Source organism: Cheilinus undulatus, linkage group 2, assembly GCF_018320785.1.
Source record: "Cheilinus undulatus linkage group 2, ASM1832078v1, whole genome shotgun sequence".
Classification (NCBI taxonomy): Eukaryota; Metazoa; Chordata; class Actinopteri; order Labriformes; family Labridae; genus Cheilinus; species Cheilinus undulatus.
Genome location: NC_054866.1, coordinates 17,224,669 through 17,246,483, shown reverse-complemented (window position 1 = coordinate 17,246,483; position 21,815 = coordinate 17,224,669). Strand labels below are relative to the sequence as shown.

The 21,815-nt window shown below is 37.9% G+C and overlaps 2 protein-coding genes across 2 annotated transcripts; both read left to right on the top strand.

Annotated features, from left to right (window-relative positions):
• The first annotated feature begins 105 nt into the window (after positions 1–105).
• Positions 106–10,144, top strand: LOC121521268 (tapasin-related protein-like). The gene is made up of 8 exons (XM_041805111.1): positions 106–271; positions 2,165–2,341; positions 2,415–2,690; positions 3,843–4,172; positions 6,224–6,571; positions 6,672–6,758; positions 8,726–8,745; positions 8,851–10,144. The coding sequence occupies exons 1-8, from the start codon at positions 226–228 to the stop codon at positions 8,860–8,862; spliced, it is 1,296 nt and encodes a 431-aa protein (XP_041661045.1). The 5' UTR covers positions 106–225; the 3' UTR covers positions 8,863–10,144.
• Positions 10,145–10,895: 751 nt separating this feature from the next.
• Positions 10,896–20,579, top strand: LOC121515865 (tapasin-related protein-like). The gene is made up of 8 exons (XM_041796803.1): positions 10,896–11,349; positions 14,016–14,201; positions 14,274–14,549; positions 14,878–15,207; positions 17,368–17,715; positions 17,804–17,896; positions 19,546–19,565; positions 19,673–20,579. Exons 1-8 carry the CDS (start codon positions 11,262–11,264, stop codon positions 19,685–19,687), a joined length of 1,356 nt encoding a protein of 451 aa, XP_041652737.1. The 5' UTR covers positions 10,896–11,261; the 3' UTR covers positions 19,688–20,579.
• The last annotated feature ends 1,236 nt before the right edge of the window (positions 20,580–21,815 follow it).

The following is a 21,815-nucleotide window of genomic DNA, read 5'->3' as shown; positions in this document are numbered from 1 at the left end:
TTAGCTTCAGAATGACCGATGATCAGTTTACCTTACGAAGAAGACAGAAATATGTTGGTCCTATTTAAGCCATATTATCATGTTACATTCAAAACACATCAGAGGCACGCAGACCGGTTTTGTCTTCAAGCCCAACGAAAGTGAAAGTATTTCTTTCTTCTATCAGATCAAGTTAAAACGTGTTGTTCGGGAAACGGAGAGATTTCTTCAAGTTATTTGTCGATCATGTTTCTCATTTCAAGATTACTATTTTACTTGATTCTGTGTACAGGTAAGTTTGCTGCTGCTTTGTCCTTTTTTAACGTCCATTTGTCTATTTTTACATTATGAAACGACTGTACACACACAATAATGTGCTGTTGTAGCCTATATTCTGCCCCAATGCTAATTTTGACTGTTATTTATTATTATTATTTTTTTGGTCTTAGGTTCGGTGTTAAGCAAATAATGTTCATTAGTTTTAGTCACATTTTAGCAGGAGTGGAAAGTAAACAGGGCCGGAGTGGGACACATTTCCAGCCCTTTCATGGCTCAGACCACCCCAATTTAGTTACCAACATTTTACTTAAGAGTTAAAATGGTAGATTAGGTAGCCTACGATAAAAACAAAAATCTAAGTGCGATTTTTCCCCCAGTATTGCAATTGCGATTTGGTTTGCGATTATTTCTTAAGTTCCTTATCTTGTTTTTTTCAACCAACAAACACAAGCAATGAATCCGTCTATATTATAACCAGCATAATGTTGGCTAAAACTAGAACTGAACATTTCTGAAAAATTGTGTAATTGTGATGATTTCGACTCGTATTGAAAATTGGATAGGAATTGGTGTACTGAAGGGGGTTATAATTATAATGTAATTCTTATATTTAATAAGAAAAACATGCAAAAAAGGATGATTTTTGTAGATTAAGTCTATTTTGGGGATTCATTACCTTGGTTGACTTTTTTAAACAAAAAAAAAACAAAACAAACTAATGTCAAAATGAGCAGATACATCTCTCTGTCTACAGCATATAACTGACCAGTTGTTTGGCTTTGACTGCACATGATCATGCAGACAGAGAGAATAATGCCACATCAAATTCCAAAATCAGTGTGACTTTACCTGAACAACCAGATTGGTCTCATGTTGATATTCCCCAATAAGGAAAGATCTATTGTACAGCCCTTCAATAGTACTCTAATTGAACTTAAAAACATTAAATATATTAACATATTAACATATAATTATTCAATTCTTGTTTTTCCTTAAAAAATGTACATACTGTAGTTTCTGCCGTCCGCAGGGAGATCAACCCCAATCGCCTAAACTGCAACTGCCACTAGAGGGCCATTACAGTACTTTGGCAGCATATTTCTGGGGCTTGCATGCTTGATGCTGAATGCTGTGCTGTGATTGGTGGGGAAAACAGGTGGGAAACCAGCAATTGCTGTGGTTCTCTGGTAGGAAAACTTGAGCTCTGAAAGTGCCTTTAGTGAAAGGTTGACAAGGAAAACGGACGCTTTAATCAAGAATGGGCTAATGAGTAACATCGTATTGACTCATAATGACTGATGGACAGATTTCTGTAAAATGGATCAAACATTAAGCCAGCGTTTTAAAGGCTATAGGGAGTTTTTGGAAATAACATACCCTAAATACCACAACATATTTTTCCTCTGCACATTTTTGGACTTCTGGGGGGGGAATCTTCTGGGGGATGGGAAGCTGTGGCGGGCCTGATTTAGCCCCCTGGGCTGCCAGTTGATCACTGCTTTATAGGTTTATTCTAGTTTTAGATGACAAAAACTATAAACATTTTAGTCGAGTTTCATACCACAAGAAGTCATTACAGTTTAGACTCAACTTTTAGTAAACATTTTCTTTTCCTGAATCTTGTACCGAATCACACTTGTGTGTTCGAATCACCCTCCAAAACCTGGAATCTGCTTTCTACAGCTGAGATGCACAAGAGTTACAGTTATGTTGTGTTTTTGTGGCTTTACCTATGAGAAAAATCATGGATGAATGTCTGATGAAAGATAAATTTAATTTCAGAGTCATTGTAGTCTCCTTAACGAAAATTCAACTTAATTTTCTTCAGATAACTATTTTAGTTAGTCTCAGTCTTGTCTTTTTCATGTCAAATAGGTTGTTGACTGTGATCCTTTGCCTCCCTTAGGTGCGCAGTGCATCCAACAGGTGACCTGGCTGCCCTGTCTCTTCATGGATGAGCATGTGTCTTTTAATAATGAGAGCCACCTTGAAACAAAGCTCATTCGCCGAGAGGCTCTGCTGCAATTTGGTCAAAAAGGAGATACTTCTGTCAACCCACAGGTCGTCACGTTCCTGGTCACTGGTAAGACCTGAAGCCTTGAATAAGTAATAGACTAAAACTAGTGGAGTGTACTGATTCTTTTGTTGTGCTCTAGGATCTAAACTGGATCTGCAACGGTATATCAAGGCAGTGGAGGCAGCAGAAGTAGAGTGTGAGCTTCATCGATTCAGTACACCGGGTATTCATGTTCCCTGGCCAGTCAAGGGGGAGGAGAAGTACAGCCGCTGGTTCACCTCAACCCTCAGACACACGAAGGGCCTGTTCACAGTCACCGGATTCCTCAGACAGCCATCTGACCAGCCTCCCTCTGGACAGCAGGACTACTTCAGCTGGCCTGAAATAAAGGATGGAGAGATGGTCACAACAACAGGTAACATCACCTGCAGCCTACAGTTTTCTTTTCTGTCAGTCCAAAAACTCTTATGCGATTGTCTAACAGCATGCCCCTGAAAACAATGCCCATATTAATTTCTGCCATAAATGAGCATAATTAAGCCATAAATGATTTCCAGCTAGTTCAGAGATTGGAGTTCGGATCAAAAGCAACGTGAACTTTGCTCTTCCAAATATGCCTGCAGTTTAAACGCTGTCATTTATTGGTATGTTACGGGCCTTGAGGAGCGTTTATTCATTCATTTATATGCAATTCATACTTATTTTCACTTTTTTCATACCTTGTTCACCTAGTTCTTACCTAGTACATGTGGATGCTCACAGATACCAAGGCCAAATATGACTGCTTGATAGTACCTTTACAGTTCTTAACACTATTTAAAAACTGGATTTTATTTTCATCAATGTTCACCTCTCCTCCTCATGCATTGTTTGCAATGTGCTCAAGTATGGAGGAAGCAGATCAAGTATAGCCTACAAATAAGGAAAGGCCAATGGTTTTTCTAAAGTGGTCAATGAAGGCCATCCAACTTGATCACACAGAAAACAATGATAAGTTAAGGTCTTAAGACTGCTAATGAACCTAAGTGCCTAATGATATACAGTATCTAAAGATTTAAATCATTGAGTTTTGGGAGGCTAACATGCTGTGAAATGATATAAAGCACAGCATCTGCAAAGCTTTATGAGTGCAAGTATATACATACACCCCAATATATAGTGAAAAGCAAGCGTACACAGCTCAAAAAGTGAGATGTTTTCACCAGTGTAGGGTTTGTGGGATTTTAATGATTATCAAGCCATAACCGAACTGTGCAGGTCTCAGTAGATAACAGCTGGATAATAAGAAAGTGAAAATACAAATAAAAATTGTAAACAGGAGAGGTCAAAATACTGTACCTTGTAGAGCCCCTTAGGCAGTGTTACAAATACAGATAGATCTTGACCTAAGAAGACTCACTGTGTTCGCAATCTGTGGTTGGTTACAGAGGCTTCACTGAAAGATTAAACCTCTTATTTTACTTCTGGAAATTCTTTATTGTTTTTGTCCTTTTTGAAAAAACTGGGCCCTGTATTTCAGATTATTTCTAGATATTTATGTCTGTCTGCTGTGATCTATTTCCTATAGTTGTCCTGGTCACTGAAACACGAACTCCAACAGTGAAAGCAAGATTGGGCTCTGAGCAAAAACTCCATTGTCAGTATGCTGTTGATCACAAAGCACCGCACATCACCGTGGAGTGGTATTTGTATCGTCAGGGGCAGAGAGAAGAACTTTTCAGCTACAACAGCCACACAGGACAGACCAAGGGCAGCGGGGTCCAGCTGAAGAGCCTGACAGGTGGAGATGCTTCCCTGACTATTCCCAAAGCTGAGATTGGTTTTGAGGGAAAGTACTTCTGTTCTGTGTCTGTGAACCCTCTGTTCACCAGCATGGATGTGCTCCTACATATTGAAGGTAAGGAAGATGCAAAGAAAAGCAAAATACCAGTCCATTATTTTAACTAAATCTTATGTCTTTCATTAGAGTAAGGTTGCATTATGATCTTTTTTTTTTTTTAGATACATAATCTGGGACTTTTAATTCTTTTATTTATAGAGGAGGACAGTGAATAGAGTTATAAATAGGGATGAGAGAGTAGGGGAGAGACATGCAGTAAAGCCACAGACTGGACCTAAACCTTGAGCTACCTTGGGGCGCAACCTAACCGCTAGGCCATCTGCACCTCATATTCCAACGTTTTTTGAGGTGGGGTTATCATTTTTGTCGGTGAAGTCTGGTAATTTTAAAAGAAATGATGCATCGCCTGTGTCCACTTAAAAAATCTAAATCTTTAAAAAGGTTTGTCTGTAGGGCATCCACTCCAAAAAGAGACTATGCATGAAATTTTGAGTCTGCCAGTGACAGAGAGAAGCACAGCTAGTGTATGACTTTCATTAAGTGCTGTTTTTTGTCTGGAAAGATTCAGACAATGAACATATAAAAATGTGTGCAAAGTTAAAAAGTAATGGAACGATAGGAACACATTACAAATGAAAAAAAATACAGCGAAATGACCAAACAGGTTTTAACAGCAAGCATTCATACGTAGACAATGCAAAATCTTAAACACTTGGAAACATAACACAGAACAGGAAAACTGCAATCCTGTTTCACTCCAACTGTAGTTGAGAGATGGTTTCTGACAGTATCTTACTCTGCTAAAGTAGCTGCTGCAATGTACAGCTTCTTCAATCTACAAATTCATTTGCAGCTAGTCGTACTGTTAGCTGACTGAGCTCTTACAAGTGTGTTGCTGTTTTGTCCTGAACTCATACTTGAGGATGTGGGAGTTAAGGTACATGACTGAATGGAAAAGTTTCGGGCTGATACAGTGTGTGTGGAAAACATAAACTTAAACAGTGAAGCACATTATAAATAACGCCCAGGTTCAGATATGATACAATATGATTGAATTCCACACCAAATGGTTTCATATAATGAGATATAATAATATAACAAACAATATGATACAATACTGTGCAATAGTATAACAATACCATACCATACTGCAGCACAAAATGGCATGCTGTGATTTGTTGCGATGTAATGTGATACTATACTATGCTTTATGTTACATTACGATACGATACAGAATGGTAAGATACCATACCATATCAAGAAACGCACTAGATTTCTACATTTTGAAAAAAAAGTTTGAAAAATGATTTCACATGTAGGTTCACATTTTAGTGAAATTCTTTTCTGGTAGTGATGACTGATCTGATCTCCATACCGCATCTTTCAGACTTTACTCATCTCTATCTACGTTACAGTAACTCAAACTCTGACAGTAACACTAACTTTCTTATTGGCAGCTTAAATGTGAATTTTTTTTTTTAAGTTGCTCGAAAAAATACAAATGTGATGTGCAACGTTAATTTTAATGTAGTCGACGTGTTTAAATATGCAGTGATCCTTTTAAATATTATTGCATAACACAAGGAAGTTTTATACACAATCACAGGGTAAATTTGTCCTATAAGTCCTGGAATGCAAAACTTGAACGTTGCCTATGGCAGCTAATGCATCATTAAAACAGCAACATTTTTGTTCAGTTGGGACAGCTTTAAAAATAGAAACGTGAGGCATGTCAGGATCAAAACCAGTGTGCTGAAAAGTGCAGCCTTTGACACTGAGTTATACCAGCACCCTGCAGACTGAAACAGATATGTTCTTTGGAGGTATGATGCTAATGTAGCTAATGTAACTGCAATGTAATTCTTGTATTAGTTAAAAAAAATTACCTGGAAAAAGTGCAAGAATTAACAGCAAATAAGGCATCCTACCCTGGGCATGACATCAGATGAAAATGAACTTAGTCCAAATAGTAAGAATAGAAACATGTCTCCTTTTATAAATGTAATTTGTGTTGCACAAAAACCATTGGAAATGACTCCATCTCATAACTACATACTCATACTAAAACTGCTTTGGACATGCCATTGCATCTTCTTCTTTTTCCTCAGAGCCCCCCCGGGTCTCCCTCAACGTCGAACCCTCGTTCTCTCTAGTTGAGGGTGAACTGGAGAAGATTCTATGTATGGCTGAGAATTTCTACCCTCTGGATGTGGATATAGTTTGGCACAGTGAACACCTCCCTGCCTCGGGTCAGAGGGTGGGCCGGTCTCTGTCTAAGATTCCTCACGCAGCCCAGAAGTCCAGCCACAAAAAAAATAAGGACAAAACCTACTCCCTCTCATCTTTCTTCTACCTTAAAGCCTCTTACAGGGATTCTGGGAGACAGTTTACATGCACTGTCTCTCATCCGTCACTCAAAGAGCCCATTGTGAAGAGCTTCATCCTGACTGTGAGAGGTTAGATGATAAAATGCAAATTAAATGACACAGGAGTGCTACCACACAATGGCAGAAAGGAAACATATGTGATGTCTAACTTCATGTTTTCTGTGCTTAGGGCCAAACTTCTGGGTGATGTTTGTCATTGTTGACTTGTTTTTGTTGATCGTCTGTTACAAGGTGATGCCGCGTTATCTGTGCAAAGGTGAGTGTGGAGACCCTCTTAAGTAATTTAATTGTGAGGGGTCTTTTAAATGATGTGTCCATCATGAAGAGATGGGCTAGATGGGCTAGTAAGTGGCTAGATTAGCTGTGCTTGATCTTTGACCCTGAGCTAAAATTGACAGAATAGTCCAATTTCTTCTGTATTTACTCACTGAGATAAAATGACTTTGACTGGCTTGTAGATCAGGCTGTACCAACCAAGTTAATGTTTTTATAATTAAAATTCTTCATTACTCTAATCTTTCATTTTATCTACATTTTCTTCAAACTCTGCTCTAAAACTAATATGGGACTTATTCTGTCATTTTGAAAAAATTCTCATGTACAATTTACCTGATTCAAAGTTATAAAATTCATACTTTTATCAATTTAATCAATGCTCCTATAACACAGTTACAGTATCTTACTTTAGCCGTTTTGTTATCTTAAAGGTGCAGTGTGTAATATTTAGCCTTGTAGCATTTAGCTGAACAAACTTGGTAAAATAAAGCAAAACATTTCTAAGACGGTCTATCTAAATAAGTGTTTAGTCATCTAAATTCAAAAATAGCTATTTTGAAAAAAAAAAAACAACTCAGAATAAACCTTTAATTCATACATAGGGAGGGTCCCCTCCATGGATGCCGCCATCTTGGATTTTTACGTGTTTCCATGGTAACATAGAGGAAAAAAGGATAAATAAAGTTATTGTATTGTATTGTATTCACAATACAGATACACATTAAATTCAACTGGTTGCCACAGTTTCCAGCAGAGAAATGCAATCTAGAACCCACTTCTAGATGTTGATAGTCAGTTTTACACACTGCACCTTTAATTTCTATTTCTTCCTTGTGTCCTAAAGGTTTAAAATAAGTTGCCATCACTAAACTCCTAAAATAAAGCAGTTTTTTGTCATGTATGAAGGAACAACCTCTCACTTATCACAAACTTTGATCTATGTTTACCTTCTAAACAGTGCAGATGGACTGCAATAAATCAGTGGACACTACTCCTTTTTGTTGCACTACTATCATAAGTTTATTCTAAATAAAAGAAAAAAAAATGTAACCTTCAGTTTCTACTAAATTAAAGAGTTATTCATATTATTATGGTCATGCGAAATAATTGCAATTTTTGTGAACATGATTTTTGTTAGCAAGAAATACAATGATAGATTAAAAAAGTAAAAAAGACCTTCAGCTTTAAATGCATTTTGTAAAATGAAACATTGATTTTTTTTTTCTTTTTTGCATAAAGTGATACAGCATATTCTTATTTACTGTGCAATGAAAAAGTAAACTACAAACAGTATATATTCTTTTTTTAACCATCATTAGCAGCCAAGTTGAGTATAAACAACATGAAATTACAATAAAACAAGATGACAGAAAACACAAGATATCAGCAGTCCTGAAACCAAAATCACTGGGGCACTGTGTCGAAAGGAAATAAGACAGAATAATTTAAAAAAAGTTGAAATCTTTTTTTTTTTTTTCGTGAATTTTAAGGTATGGTAGTTCCTTTTTGATCCTGGGAGTAAATTTTCCTGCTCGGTTGCTTCAGCATTACTGTATAAAAAAGAGGAACACAAAAGAACATCATGTACAAGAGAAATGAGGAAAAAAAAACATAAATTGTATGAACGGAGTTCCTGCAGATCTTTGAAAGACTTAAAAAGTCATGTTTGTAATTTAAGGCCATAAAAAGTCTTGAAATGTCAGATTTTTACCAGTGAGAGGTCTTAAACTTTAGTCGGCACTTTGCAATTTTTATTTTTTTGCAAATTTTATAAATATAGCATCCCAACTTATCTGGAATCTGGGTTTTGGATGTATCACCAAAACACAAAACCACATAATGTACAGTGCAGGCAAATTACAGACAAATTGAGATCTACTGTGTTAATGAAATGTCCACAATTATCTGTTGATGTCTGAAACACTAATTATTTATTTTTCTCTACAGGAAAAAGAAGATCAATGCAAGTAAGATCATGAAAGGAGTATCCATGTTCTCTTTATCTCTTGATTTAATCTAAATGGGTATTAATTTCTATTTGCATCTTTTGTGTGTGTGTTTTCTTTTAACAGACGGCGTATTGAACAGTTTTCAAAGACTGAGCTGAGCAAGATGAAGGAGGAGATTTGTGTTTTCGTTAGATAGAGTGTTTATATTCATGCTCGTACACTGGATACTGATTGCAATAAATAGATTGTTTTCTGATATATGACTTCAGGAATTACATGGCAAAATATCATTTTAAAGCACCTGTAAGAGATTTTGACCACTAGTTGTGCTGTGGAGCAGTACTTAAATTTACTGATTCTCAACCAGCCGTAAATCACTGTAAGATATTACATGTAAATGAAGGGTTTCACTCTCCACAGAGTTGACTGCAAGGAATCCTCCACGCTCATGTATCAGTAAAACTCTGCAGGGCAGAGATTTTCTGATGCCATTCAAACTGCAACCTACACTTCTACATTTTTTCTCTCCCTGCTCATGGAGAGTCGCCTCTAGAGAGCTGCAGAGCCAAAATCAAAATATCATGCCTAAGATCAGCTGGTAAGGACATGCTGCATTAATATGACAGAAAAGAGGTTTGTTTTTGGTTTGTTTGTTTGTTTGTTTTATTACGGGTACACAGGAAATCAATTTTACTCAAGTGATGTTTAAGTCAGAAATTCTTGGCCAGCCCGATTACTGTGAGGAAATATTACAACACTCAGCAGAACAAGAGGCTGCAGGAGAGAGTGAAGCAACACAAGAGGGGAGAGGTGGAAAGAGACAGCTCAGACTGGGGGAGACCTGGTGGTGCCACTTTGACAGACAAGCACATGGAAATGTGCTTACATTCATTCACCCACCAGAAGAAGCCTGTCCAATAGGGAAAAAACCTGGCCTTCAACATCCAGAATGCACTTATGTTCCCTTTAGTCAGAAAGGAATAACACATCCCTTTCCTAGAAATTGTATGGCTATGTAGCACTGAGTTAATATTTTTCCCTCTTTTCCTCTACACAGACAGTCCAGTGTTATAACAGGTCTGTCCTTAAAGTTTCCTGAATGTGTTTCTATTGTGTGCTCAATGATACATCCACAAACTTAACAGGTACCCTGACACACATCCTTGCCCACCATGTCTCACTTCAGTGGCCAAAAGGTGACAATAATGCTACAACACAAAAGACTTAATGCTGCATGGTTGTACATAATGAGAATGATTTTTATTTGAAAGATTGTATATAAGGTGTGCTTTAACGGGGAGGGAAATTGTACAGATTTTGATCAAACAGGTTTTTCATGAAACACCGAATGTAAATATTGCTATTCAAAGTGTGTGAATATCACAAGTTTTCATAGAAAAATAAAAATAAAAAATGTCTGTCCAGGTCTTTTTCCTGTTTTATTTCTAAGGATATAATACTAATAATGTGTTTATAAAAGTATTAAGGCAAAACTGGGGACTGTGGAGCTATATTACTCATAGAAACTCATTGCCAATTTTGAGCATTTTATACAGGCCTCACAAAAACATAAAGATAACAGTGAAAATGACCGAAATTAATGCTAATAATTTGTAAGTCGTTCCACATGTACATGCACGACAGAAAGCCCAGGCTACATAACGTAGGCTATTTGATCATTTCTATGCACAACGTTTATTATGAAGGCTGTAAGAAAAATAAAAGAAAACAGGAGTCTCGACGAAAACAATGTGAAACGTTTTCCTTTTAAAAAGGCACGTTTTAACACAAAAGATAGGTCATTTTTAAACCTATTTGAATCTATCACACTTTGCTGTTATCGACCCGCAAAACTGCTGTTTAACAGGTGTTGCGTTATCAAAAGTTACCGTGTTAATTGGTGACTTGAACAGCCAAATATGGTTGCTGTCATCGTAGTTACATGTGGAAGACGTGAAGTCTTATTCAGATTCTACCTGATATTTTTTTATGTTATAGCTAAAACATAGCCAAAGAAAGTCGGTAATGCACGCCCTTTACAACCGTTGCAACTACGACAGTCCCAACTGAAAGTCACCATTTAACACGGTCATTCGATGAAATGTAACACCGGGTTTTCCCAGTTTGTGGTGTCCTTATCTCACAGCGCCACCAGTGGACTAGAAGGGCTAGTTTGCCAACGTGCTGTAAACACGGAAAAGTCAGCTAAAACTTGTTCTTTTCTACGACACATTTCGTTTTTCCAGACGTAGCTGCACCTGTATTTTTGGCTTTACTTAAAGCCTTGGTTTTTAAGTGTATAGCAAACAGACGTTTTCGCCAACGCAGCACTGTCGACAGCCTCGGGCACTATATGGATCACTCGTATGATTATGTTTTTCTAACACTCAGACAGGTTTTGTGGGCAGCCTGAAAGATGTAGGTGATATTTCATCTGGGCTGCTGGGAACGTGATCTAGGGGGAGGCGAAGCGAGTTTTTTTTCTGTTGAACCGAAAATGAAAGTGTTCATTCAACTGTCAGCAGCCCGCCTTGATGCAGTGCAGCAACCATAAGGAGAAATTTCTGGAAATAACCATGGAACTCTTCCTAAAGATCCGAATTTACTTGATTCTGTTTACAGGTAAGTTTATGCTTTCGGGTGTGTCACAAGACTCAGACGTTTTCAGGGCGGATAGCCTTAAGTCTAGGCAAAGACGTGAATATACCTAGAACTAGGCTGCTAAGATAACCTACTGCAGTATAAACTGCGCTATATTTTTATTTATTGAACCTGACGCAGACTCTATTTTATGAGCGTAGGCTACGTATATCGTCTTACCTGAAACGTGTGATAAGGTACTATGACTGCTAGCCCACATACACACTCTACTGGGGGGATTTAGGGTTGAGTGTATGCTGATTGAGGTTCCTTTACCACAATAATAAACCACACCATAATAATAGACTAAGACAGACGACACTGCCACGCAGGCTACCGTACTAATGTAGACCTATTGAAATATTATTCCATATTGTTCTAGGCTATAACCTACTTTACTGTAACAGCTGTGATTTGAGAGGGAACACACCGTTTCACAATTTGCGTTTCTCATGTCCTTTTTTCACCTAATTAAGATGCAAATACAGAAAGACCATTAACCAATCCGTAAATATTTGAAGTGAAAACCTTCATTTCAATCATTTTTTATACATATGCCAATTATCCACCTTATTCCTGGGGGTCTACTGTATCTACCAATGTGGAACCTCTGGTACAATAACAACAATGCAAAATCGCAGATTTTCCAAGGGTTTTCTAAAGGGATTTAGCATCAACAGCTGTTGTTTTCATTTTTGTGAATCAAACATCCTTTAAAAGTTATAATAAGCTGAAAGTTTTAAATGTCATTTGCTGTAATGCTCAGTACTGTTGCTCTGGTACTAATAACGTGACAACGTTAAATATATGTCTTTAACAGTGTTTTAAACCTGCTGTCCACTGTCTAAATGGCTCAGAGATGGGATTCTTTCCATACTGATTTATTAGCAATTCTTAATTCAAAATTTTAAATTTACCAAACTTAAGAGTTGATAACTTTTGTCTTGGATAGTAATATTAATATAATTCACACATTTTAAAGGATTATTTTGTGAAATAAGAATTTCAGCATCCCCACAAACTAAATAGAGAAATGTTAAAACTCTGACTTGGCTCTACATCTTATCTAAAGGTGGTGTCCAAAGTCCTCTAACAAAACGTGATCATCTGTTATACTGATAGAATGCAAATAAAGTTAGTTAAATCTGCTTCTCTGGGTTATCTGAGGTAATTTCTTCACTTTGTCCTCACTAGGACAGAGAAATAATATTATTATCCCGTTTGATGTGTAACAGATTAAGTTTACATATTTTAATCTCCAAATTGCCTATTAATTGTTTAATAATTTTTCTGTTATTGAAAATATATCATTTCTAAATTAATTTGTACACTGCCGTGGCAATGCTAACACATGTTTTACATGCCAATAAAGCTCATTCAAATGAAATAAAATTGAATTGATAGAGTTTGTGCAGTAAGGCTGGACAATTAATTTAATTTTAGATCAAATCACAATATGTCCTTCTGTAATTTGCAGCGGGTACAGTATTTCTTTAAAGTCTCTGTAAAATAAAATCCTAACTTTGTGTAACAAAGTAGTTACATTGGAATGGTTACTGCAGATCTATGTGTTTCTGAATTTTTGACCCTTCAGTCCTTCGAATGTTTTTCACCTCTTTCTGACTCGGTTTAATTTGGACAGGGTGAAGATCTGAGTCCATGACATCAGCACTCTTGATGGGGAATTACCTCCGCCCGCACTGCTGCTAAAACTGTATAAATCACAGAGCAGTTCATGTCAGTTGTTTGCCTTCATTAAAAGTGAACACCCAGCTACATGCTGTGTTTTTGCTCACTGTGAGGTAAACTTCCCAAATCTGTCAGCCACGGTGGCCTATGGGTCATTAAAAGTATCATAACAGAGAAATTTGTGCCAGAAAACAGTAAATTTAATCCCCATGTTCTGTCCCTCTGCTCTGGCACAGAGCCAGGCAGCTGTAACCTGGCACGCCAGATGGATATGTTTCACACATCCATCTGGAAAACCACTCATAGAAAGCGTTTGGGAAAGGGCAGAGCCTTTTTTAAAAAAGCTTGGTGGGTGACCCTACCGAGGTGTAAACTCCATAGATAACTGCATAACGCTGCAAACCATGGCAACTGTAGACAAGTCAGTACATGACTTTTGTGGTTTTTGAAAAGAAAACAACTTACTGCTAGTCTTTGTTCTTTTAAAGAAGAAATGTTGTCAAGTTCTGATAAAACTGGCGCTTTAGCAGAATCCACGCTAATGTCTTCCACCATTGTTGCACCGGCCTCTTGTTACTGATTGCGACTCTGCTGCGCTCAAAAGTACTGCCCCTCGACACTGATTGGTCCTGTCACTTTCTAATCGAGCCCAAACAGTTCGGATGGGAGCTTTGCAAGATGGATTTGTCAGTGCGAAACACGGAAACGGGTGTATCCATCTGCTTTACAAGGTTAAGGCAGCTGTGCTCTGATCAGAATAATTTTTCAGACTTTGAGAGGATCAATCTGCCGAATCTGTCGACTAGGATTAAACTTTTATTGGTTTTTCAGGGCTGATACTGGTACCAGTTTGCAAATCAAACTGGTATCAGGGGTATCAAGGGTTTGGAGGCTCATTCCAAACTAGATTACTCTTAACTAATCTAACTTTATACTGATTGTTTTTTTGCCTCTCTCAGGTGTGCAGTGCATCCATCAGATGCCCTGGCTGCCTTGTCAGTTCATGGATGAACATGTGGAACGTGTGCTTGAGAGGAATGAAAGCGTCATTCAGACGAAGCTCATCCACAGAGAGGCTCTGCTGCAGTTTGGTCAGAAAGGAGACGCTCCTGTTAACCCACATGGCCTCACATTCATGGTCACTGGTAAGACCTGAAGCTTTAAGTACTGATGCACTAAAAACTATTGGAATGTACTGACCTTTTGTTGTGCTGTAGGATCTAAACTGGACCTGCGGCGGTACATAGAGGGAGTGGAAGCAGAGCAGATAGAGTGTGAGCTGCGTAGGTACAGCACACAGGGAATCCACGTCCGCTGGCCAGTCAAGGGGGACAAAGAGTATAATAGCTGGTTCACCTGCACCCTCAGACACACACAGGGCCTGTTCGTAGTCACAGGATTTCTCAGACAGCCATCTGACCAGCCTCCCTCTGGACAGCAGGACTACCATAAATGGACTCCTATTGGAGACACAGAGATCCTCACAACAAACGGTAACATCAGCACAGAGGTTTAAGTTGATATCGGTCATTTGTTCACTCTAATATTGAATACTGAGGACCTTTCATTCTTGTCACAAAAACATATCAAAACAAATATAACATCTTGACCTGTGTTGCATTTAAGTTCAAATTTCTGGTATTATGACAGTAGTACTAAAAGAGACATGTAGAGAATAAATAAGAATAACAGCAGCACAGAAATGAATAGAAGTCAAAGAAGATTTAATCTGCATAGACTTACCAGTGTTTTAAATCTGCTGAATGTCTCCTGGTTTTTTGTTTAATCCAGAACTACACCTCTTTCTATCTGTTTTCACAGTTGCCATGGTCGTCAAAACACAAACTCCATCAATAAAAACTGGCCTAGGATTCGAACGAAAACTCCACTGTCAGTTTGCTGTCGACCATAAAGGACCAGACTTTACTGTGGAGTGGCACCGCATGCATCGTGGTGATAAAACCAAACTTTTTAGTCACAATAGCCGCACAGGAAAGACCCAGGGGAGTGGGGTTGGGCAGAAGAGCTTGGCAGGTGGAGATGCTTCGTTTACCATCCCGTTTACCAAGATGAGCAGTGAAGGGAAGTACATCTGTACTGTGTCTGTGGTTCCACTGTTTGCCGACATGGATGTTCATCTACATATCGAAGGTAAGGACGATTCAGAGTGAAGATAGTACAGTCAAATGTCTGACGAGACTTCTACTTTAATGAGTACTGTTAAATTTTCATGTAGCTTATTGGCTATTTTACCACTTTAAGTCACTATTCTTATTTTCCTCTAGCTATGGTTTAAAGGTTTAGAGTTTAGCCATCACCTAATCAAAATTCTCTGTAACTTCTCTTTGCTATTTATGGATTAATTGAAGTTAACAGAAGTCATTTTCATCCATTATGACAACTTGTCTCAAGAGTCAGCACTTTAACAAACACTGCACTAAGAAAAGTCGTTTTTTACTGAGTGGTCATACAAAGTTTAAATTACATTATTGACATGTTATTCCTTTAAAGCCTATTGTATCATATTTCATACACACTTTTATGAGACTTCTATCTAATCAAAGTGATCAATGAATTACATGAAAACCTTTTATTTACAACTGATAAATGACAAAAAATCAGCTGCCAACAACACCTAATGTATAAAATGTGATACAAAAAAATATAGATGTGAAATTCTATGGCAATTTTTCTTTTGTTCTTTCAGTAGAAGAATAAAAAAACATCTCAGTCTGCAAAATGTAGTATTTTCAGACTATTACTTGAGTTGTCAGGCTTTAAGGGATTTGTTTTGATGTAAGTGCCAACCAGATGAGATGGTGGCTCGCTACCTTTTTTGCTGAAGACCCTCCTACTTGTATCAGAGAAGCTGAAGCCCCCCAAGACACACAAGAATAAAAAAGTGATTCATTTCTGTCGAAAATCATAGGAATTTTAGCTGTTTGATTGATAAAATCCTAAGAAAATTGGTCGTTGTGTAAACTATTCAATAAGTGTTTAACCATGATTTCACAACCACTGAGCAGACAGAGCCTAGTGCTGCCCCTGAGACTTGGTGCCTACCTAAGGTGATCTTGGACCCCAGGTTGTGAACCAACAAGCTGAGATGAAATTAAAAAAGCCTCAGTAGTGCAACCAAAAAATGACTCACCCTAAGTTATAAACTAACTAGTTAGTAGGATTAAGTGTGCACTTTGCTCCATGTCTTCATGGCTCGATCAGAGTGAACTTTTTTTGTCTTTTATAATGGTGCTATGTCTAGGCACTACGATATAAATCTTTTCCTGTGTTAACTGAAAGATTGGTAGCACTACAATTGTATGTGTGTATGTGGCTGTCTTCACAACTGAGCACAAATTCAAAATTTGACTAGGACGCAAGTAAGGGGGATGTCAATCATTGCCACAACAGAAGCACTGTGTGTGATGTGCTTTTTAAAAGCAGAAAAAAAAGAAAAAAACAGCAGTGGACTTGGGGGAATTTTGGAATTAAAAACTATTCAGCCCTTTATTTGACAAGAACACACATGTGAGGATGTCATTGAAAATAAAATTTATGCAAAGGAGCTTAGTTAGGGCAACAGGAAGTCAAGGCCTTTGAACTAGTGAACATTTCTTTATTTTTGGCCATGTGTTTGAGGATATCAAAGACCTAAGTTTGTGTCGTCTGGGATGTCTAAATGGATTTCAAGATATGTTTGCATAGCATGTGTTCCCTACATATGTACCTGAGCTGGGCCATAGTCAGCTGTAGTTTGGAGAATGACTGCTCTAGTGAAGCAGCTGTCACTGATGATGGGGCATATACAGTATTTTGAGGAGCTTGGTCTGGCTAGGTAATGGCACTTCACTGCGATTTGTTCACTGAGAAGACATCCTGAAGGGCATTTTATCATGTTTTCTGTACCATAGTGGGCATTCAGCAGGGCACTTTTACAGCACTTGTATTAACATTAGGGCACCCGGTAGGGCAGTTGCTCCCTTTGCTCCCCTTCCACCAGTGAAAGAAACAATTGTGTACTTGACCCTTTGTATCAAGAAAGGCTGGGAGATGCAAGATTTTGACATGCCAGTCTTGTAAAATTAGGGTCATCATGGGGCATCTTGGATGTATCATTTATTATGTAACACTACGATTGCCTCTGAAATGACCAACGCTCATATGTGGGCCAAAAATTTAACTTGAATTTGTGTTGTCTGATCTTGCCTTAAGATAGAACTTGGTACACAATAGTACTACCTATTACTGAGATGAATGTTGTGAAAATGACTGACGTTTCTTGGAACATTTTATTTTGTTCTTTCTCCTCAGAGGCTCCCCGTGTCTCCCTCAACATCGGACCCACTCTCAACCTGCAGGAGGGCGGAGAGCAGAAGGTGATTTGTGAGGCAGCGAGTTACTACCCTCTGGATGTGGAGATCATCTGGTACGATCAGGACCCATCCTCAGTAGGCCAGAGGGTGGGTGCTCCTCTCCCCAAGGTGCTCCAGAACGTTCTGCTGTCCAGCCACAAACACAACACGGACGACACCTTCACCCTCTCAGCTTTCTTCTACCTCAAAGCCTCTCTCAGAGACTCGGGGAGACAGTTTACATGCAGCGTGTCTCATCAGTCCCTCAGACTTCCCATCAGAAAGAGCTTCATCCTGACTGTTGAAGGTAAGAGGAGACTGTAGTACAGAGAGCTTCCACATGGTGGCAGCAGAGGAACATGACTGGAAATTAACTTGATGTTTTGTGTACTCAGAGCCAAGCAACTGGATGTTTTACCTCGCTGTTGGCCTCACTTTGTCCACACTGCTGATCATCCTGATTAAGATGCTGTCCTACCTGCACTCAAGTGAGCTAAGACCTTTATTAATTCTGTTATAATGAGTAGCTGGAATTAATGAGGAATATTGGTGGGTTTTGTTCTTTTTTCTATATTTTCAACTTTTCCCTTCTTAAATTGTCTGTTCAACACACGAGTTATTATTTCCCTGTTCTGTTGTACTCCTTTAAAAAATGCTTTGCTGAGTGTTAAAGGGCACCAGAATGTCATCAATTAATTCTGGTAAATGTAGACAACCTGGATTCAAGTGGAGCAAAAGAAAATGTAAGAGAAAGGTTCACTTTATTTGTGATTCCAAAAGAAACCAAACAGGTAAAACTAAAACTTAAAAGAAATTTAAATTGAAAACAATATAATGTCACACAGTTGTGTTTAAACTAATTGATTTAGTCTTTTTTCTATGGATGAACTGATTTTGAATTTGAGATCTGCAGATTTGATTTCCTTTTTGTATGTATGCGGGCTACTTTTTATCAGCCCCTCACATACTCTAAAAATAAAATGAAATATAGCCCACATTAGAGAATGAAACTTGTGCTTTATTACACTTCTTAGTTTTGACACTAAGCTGTGCTGCTGTGTTAATTCTGTTGACAAGCATTTAGACCTGATGTGCTTTTATTCATGGCCAAATTTAGGATAAAAGGATTACAGCAGCAAATAGCCGCACAAATCATGTTCCTTTGTATCAGTGTTAATTTAGTTGACTTAAACTATGACTAAAACTGTTTGTCAACTAACCTTTTTCCAGAAGGAAAACTAGACTAAGACTAGGAAAAATTAATAGTTGATGACTTAAACTCTGATGAGAAGTAGGTTTAGTTTTTAAAATGTAGTTTAGTTTTCATCTAGCATTCAGAATCAAGTATATCTCTCCTCTATGGATAAATCTGTCAAAACACAATGCATTTTTAGTTTTTCTGCCCTCAGCCCCAGAAATCAGGGATTCCAGGTTTTTGAAGAGTGCATTATATGATTTGGCACCAGACTGAGAAAAAGAGAATACATTTTTTTTTACTAAAAGTGTTGACTTAATGAAGCTTAGTTCATGCAGGACACAGTAATCATACACCCAGCTGAGATAAGCTGATGACCAGCTGATCCCAATCATTGCCTCCCACCTACCAGCAAATCACAGCTCTTTCTTTCAACACAGTGTAGTATTTAGATATAAATATAAATATTTAAACAACCTCCTCTCCCCCAGCCTCCTCCTTTATAGCATAAACCTGTTGCACCCTCATACTGAGATACATGGTACTATAGATTAATTGCTTTTGAACTAATTTTGTTGTATTTAGTGTGTATTGTCATAAATATATCTACCCATGGGGGGGGGGGGGGGTTAGTCATGCACACCCTGGATAGTCACTAGTATCCAGTAGTAGCCAGGACAGATCAGGACCCCCTGAAAACTGATAATTCATCCCAAATTCCTTAATGTTGATTGGCTGTTTTCTTGATTAGCTGTCAGTGGAGAGCTGTAGGTGTTTTTAAAGCATATCAAATTAGTAAGCTTGTATTGATGTAAGTTGGATTGTTTTAACTACCCTTTTCTAATGGAGGTATATCAAAGTGTCCCAGTCAACCTTATACTTTTATGTATATGGCCTATATGCTGATCTCTGAAAGACTAATTATCATTATTTCCTCCACAGCAAAAAGCAGATCAGCACAGGTAAGACCATGAAAACAACATATATGCTCCTTTCATCTTTGATTTGATTATTTCTGTCGATGTAAACTAATGTTTAATTTGTGTGTCTTTGTGTGTTTTCTGAGCAGAAGAAACCCTACTGAGCAGTCTCCAGTGGCTGGGAAGAAGAAAAGGAGAAGGAGAGAATATGTGATTGAATGAAACTTGAATGTATTTCAGTTTTCTGCTCATGTCAAACACTCAAACACTTGATCTGTTGTTCTCTGTTTGGTTAAAATGCAGCAGAGTCAGTTTTGAGAATCTCGGTAATAGCACTAAACTGAGCAGTTCTTTTACAAGGGGGTTGTCATGTTTTTTGAGATTGGCATGCACAATAATGCACATGCATACATGGAAGTGCACATGCAACACGATCATCATGCAGTGCTTACATAAAGAGAAGCAAAGTGATCCTTTACACTGGCAGAGACAAGAAAAGCCCTAGCAAGCAAACATGGATGTATGTTGAATTAGTTCAGAGAATATCTTTAGGAAAAATAAAAATGTTGGTTTTTGGGATTATTTAATGAGCTTTGGTGAGAGAAAACTTTTTTTTAACCACAAGAAATCTTCATGATGATACTTTTAATAAAATGAATCTGTTGTGTTCAAGCAATGTAAGACAACAATCTGAATTATCTTTGAAAAATGTACTGATAAGAGTAATCTCTCCATTAACTCCCCAATGAGAAATTGTGACCCAGTTTTCCGATTCGTTTTGATTAATCTGATTTATTTAACAAAAAAAGAACAGCTTGGACATCAGTCAGAGCAAACAACGTGACGAATAAAGGAGACAGGACTAAATAATGCTTTGAAAGACTTTCATAGGTTTTTGGCACAGTTTTTCTCCAGTTTTTTTTTCACAAGCTAGTTTAAAGGGCTATGCAAACCCACTCTGTGTCCCGACCAACCAGTTGAGAACTGCTGCCTTATATAATGCAATTCCAAGGTGTTGGACCTATGGATTTTTAATGAAATAAAGCTTTACTGATTGATCAATTATTTTTCTTCACTTATGTGACAAATTGAAGTCTCGGGAGTTTTATGCTTAAATGTGTGGCTATGAAGAAATGGATGGATTATTAAGATATTTTTGTCTGAAATGTATACTACTCATGTTTTTATTTCCCAGGATATTTCAAGCTTTTTTGTTTAAATCTTGATGATTACAGCATACAGCTCACGAAAAATGAATAAACTAGAATGTCAAAATATTACCATATGACAGAAGATCAGTGAAAAAAGCCTTATAGACATAATGCTGCTGGAAATGACTTTTTCCCTGAGCTCTGTGTGGACAATGTTTGATCAGAGAGGGCAAATTGCTAATAAGGTCAATCAGCACTTGACCTGACGTGCCAGATGGATTTGTTTCACACATCTATCTGGAAAACCTTCGATAGACAGCGTTTGGGAAAGGGCAGAGCCTTTGAAAAAAAAACTTGGAGGGTGAATGGAGGAACACTCTGTCTAATTGTTATGGGCCAATCAGAGCAAATCATGATGTCGCTCCTACAAGGTGCGTGTGCGCAGCTACTGAGGAATAAACTCCATATAGATTTGAATAACACGAACCATGGCAACTGTATGTCAGTACACGACTTTTATCATTTTGAGAAGGAAACAACTCAGTGCTGTTCTTTGTTCTTCTTTTAGCAAAGAAATGTCAAGTTCTGATAAAACTTGTTTAGCAGAATCCACACTAATGTCTTCCGCTATAATGGCACCAGCCTCTTGTTGCTGCTTACTTACGTCACGACTCTGCCGCGCCCGAAGGTACTGCCCCTCGTAGCTGATTGGTCCTGTCACTTTCTAACTGGGAAAACTGTCCCAGTAACCGGGATGTCTCTGGGACAATTTCCATGTTTGAAAAGTGTCTGTCCAACTCTAGCAAGCAATTTTTATCAGTTTTTCCTCCAACATTGAAAATACTGGTTCAAATGTAGATTTGTTTAGTGTCTACAGTGGTTCCCAAACTTTTCCTGTGGGGCCCCCTGAAAATATTCCCAGGCCCCTCACTGTGCATATCAACATGAAAATATGGAAACGTACAGCAAACACACTGTCAGTCATGATGTTGGCTTACAAATTTAATTTTCTTACGATTTACAACATCATTGAACCTCAAAATTATGTAGCACTAACAATTATCTGATTATCTGGGATGCAGCTTTAGCAACAGTTTTTTTACAATCAGATTTGAGCAGCATTTCTTTTATTGCAAGAGGA

Excerpts from the sequence above, each read along its gene's own strand:
- LOC121521268 (XM_041805111.1), top strand. The coding sequence starts at position 226 with ATGTTTCTCATTTCAAGATTACTATTTTACTTGATTCTGTGTACAG. Across the intron at positions 272-2,164 it reads TTACTTGATTCTGTGTACAG|GTGCGCAGTGCATCCAACAG; the intron begins GTAAGTTTGCTG and ends TGCCTCCCTTAG. Across the intron at positions 4,173-6,223 it reads TGTGCTCCTACATATTGAAG|AGCCCCCCCGGGTCTCCCTC; the intron begins GTAAGGAAGATG and ends CTTTTTCCTCAG.
- LOC121515865 (XM_041796803.1), top strand. The coding sequence starts at position 11,262 with ATGCAGTGCAGCAACCATAAGGAGAAATTTCTGGAAATAACCATGGAA. Across the intron at positions 17,716-17,803 it reads CTTCATCCTGACTGTTGAAG|AGCCAAGCAACTGGATGTTT; the intron begins GTAAGAGGAGAC and ends TTGTGTACTCAG. Across the intron at positions 17,897-19,545 it reads GCTGTCCTACCTGCACTCAA|CAAAAAGCAGATCAGCACAG; the intron begins GTGAGCTAAGAC and ends TTTCCTCCACAG.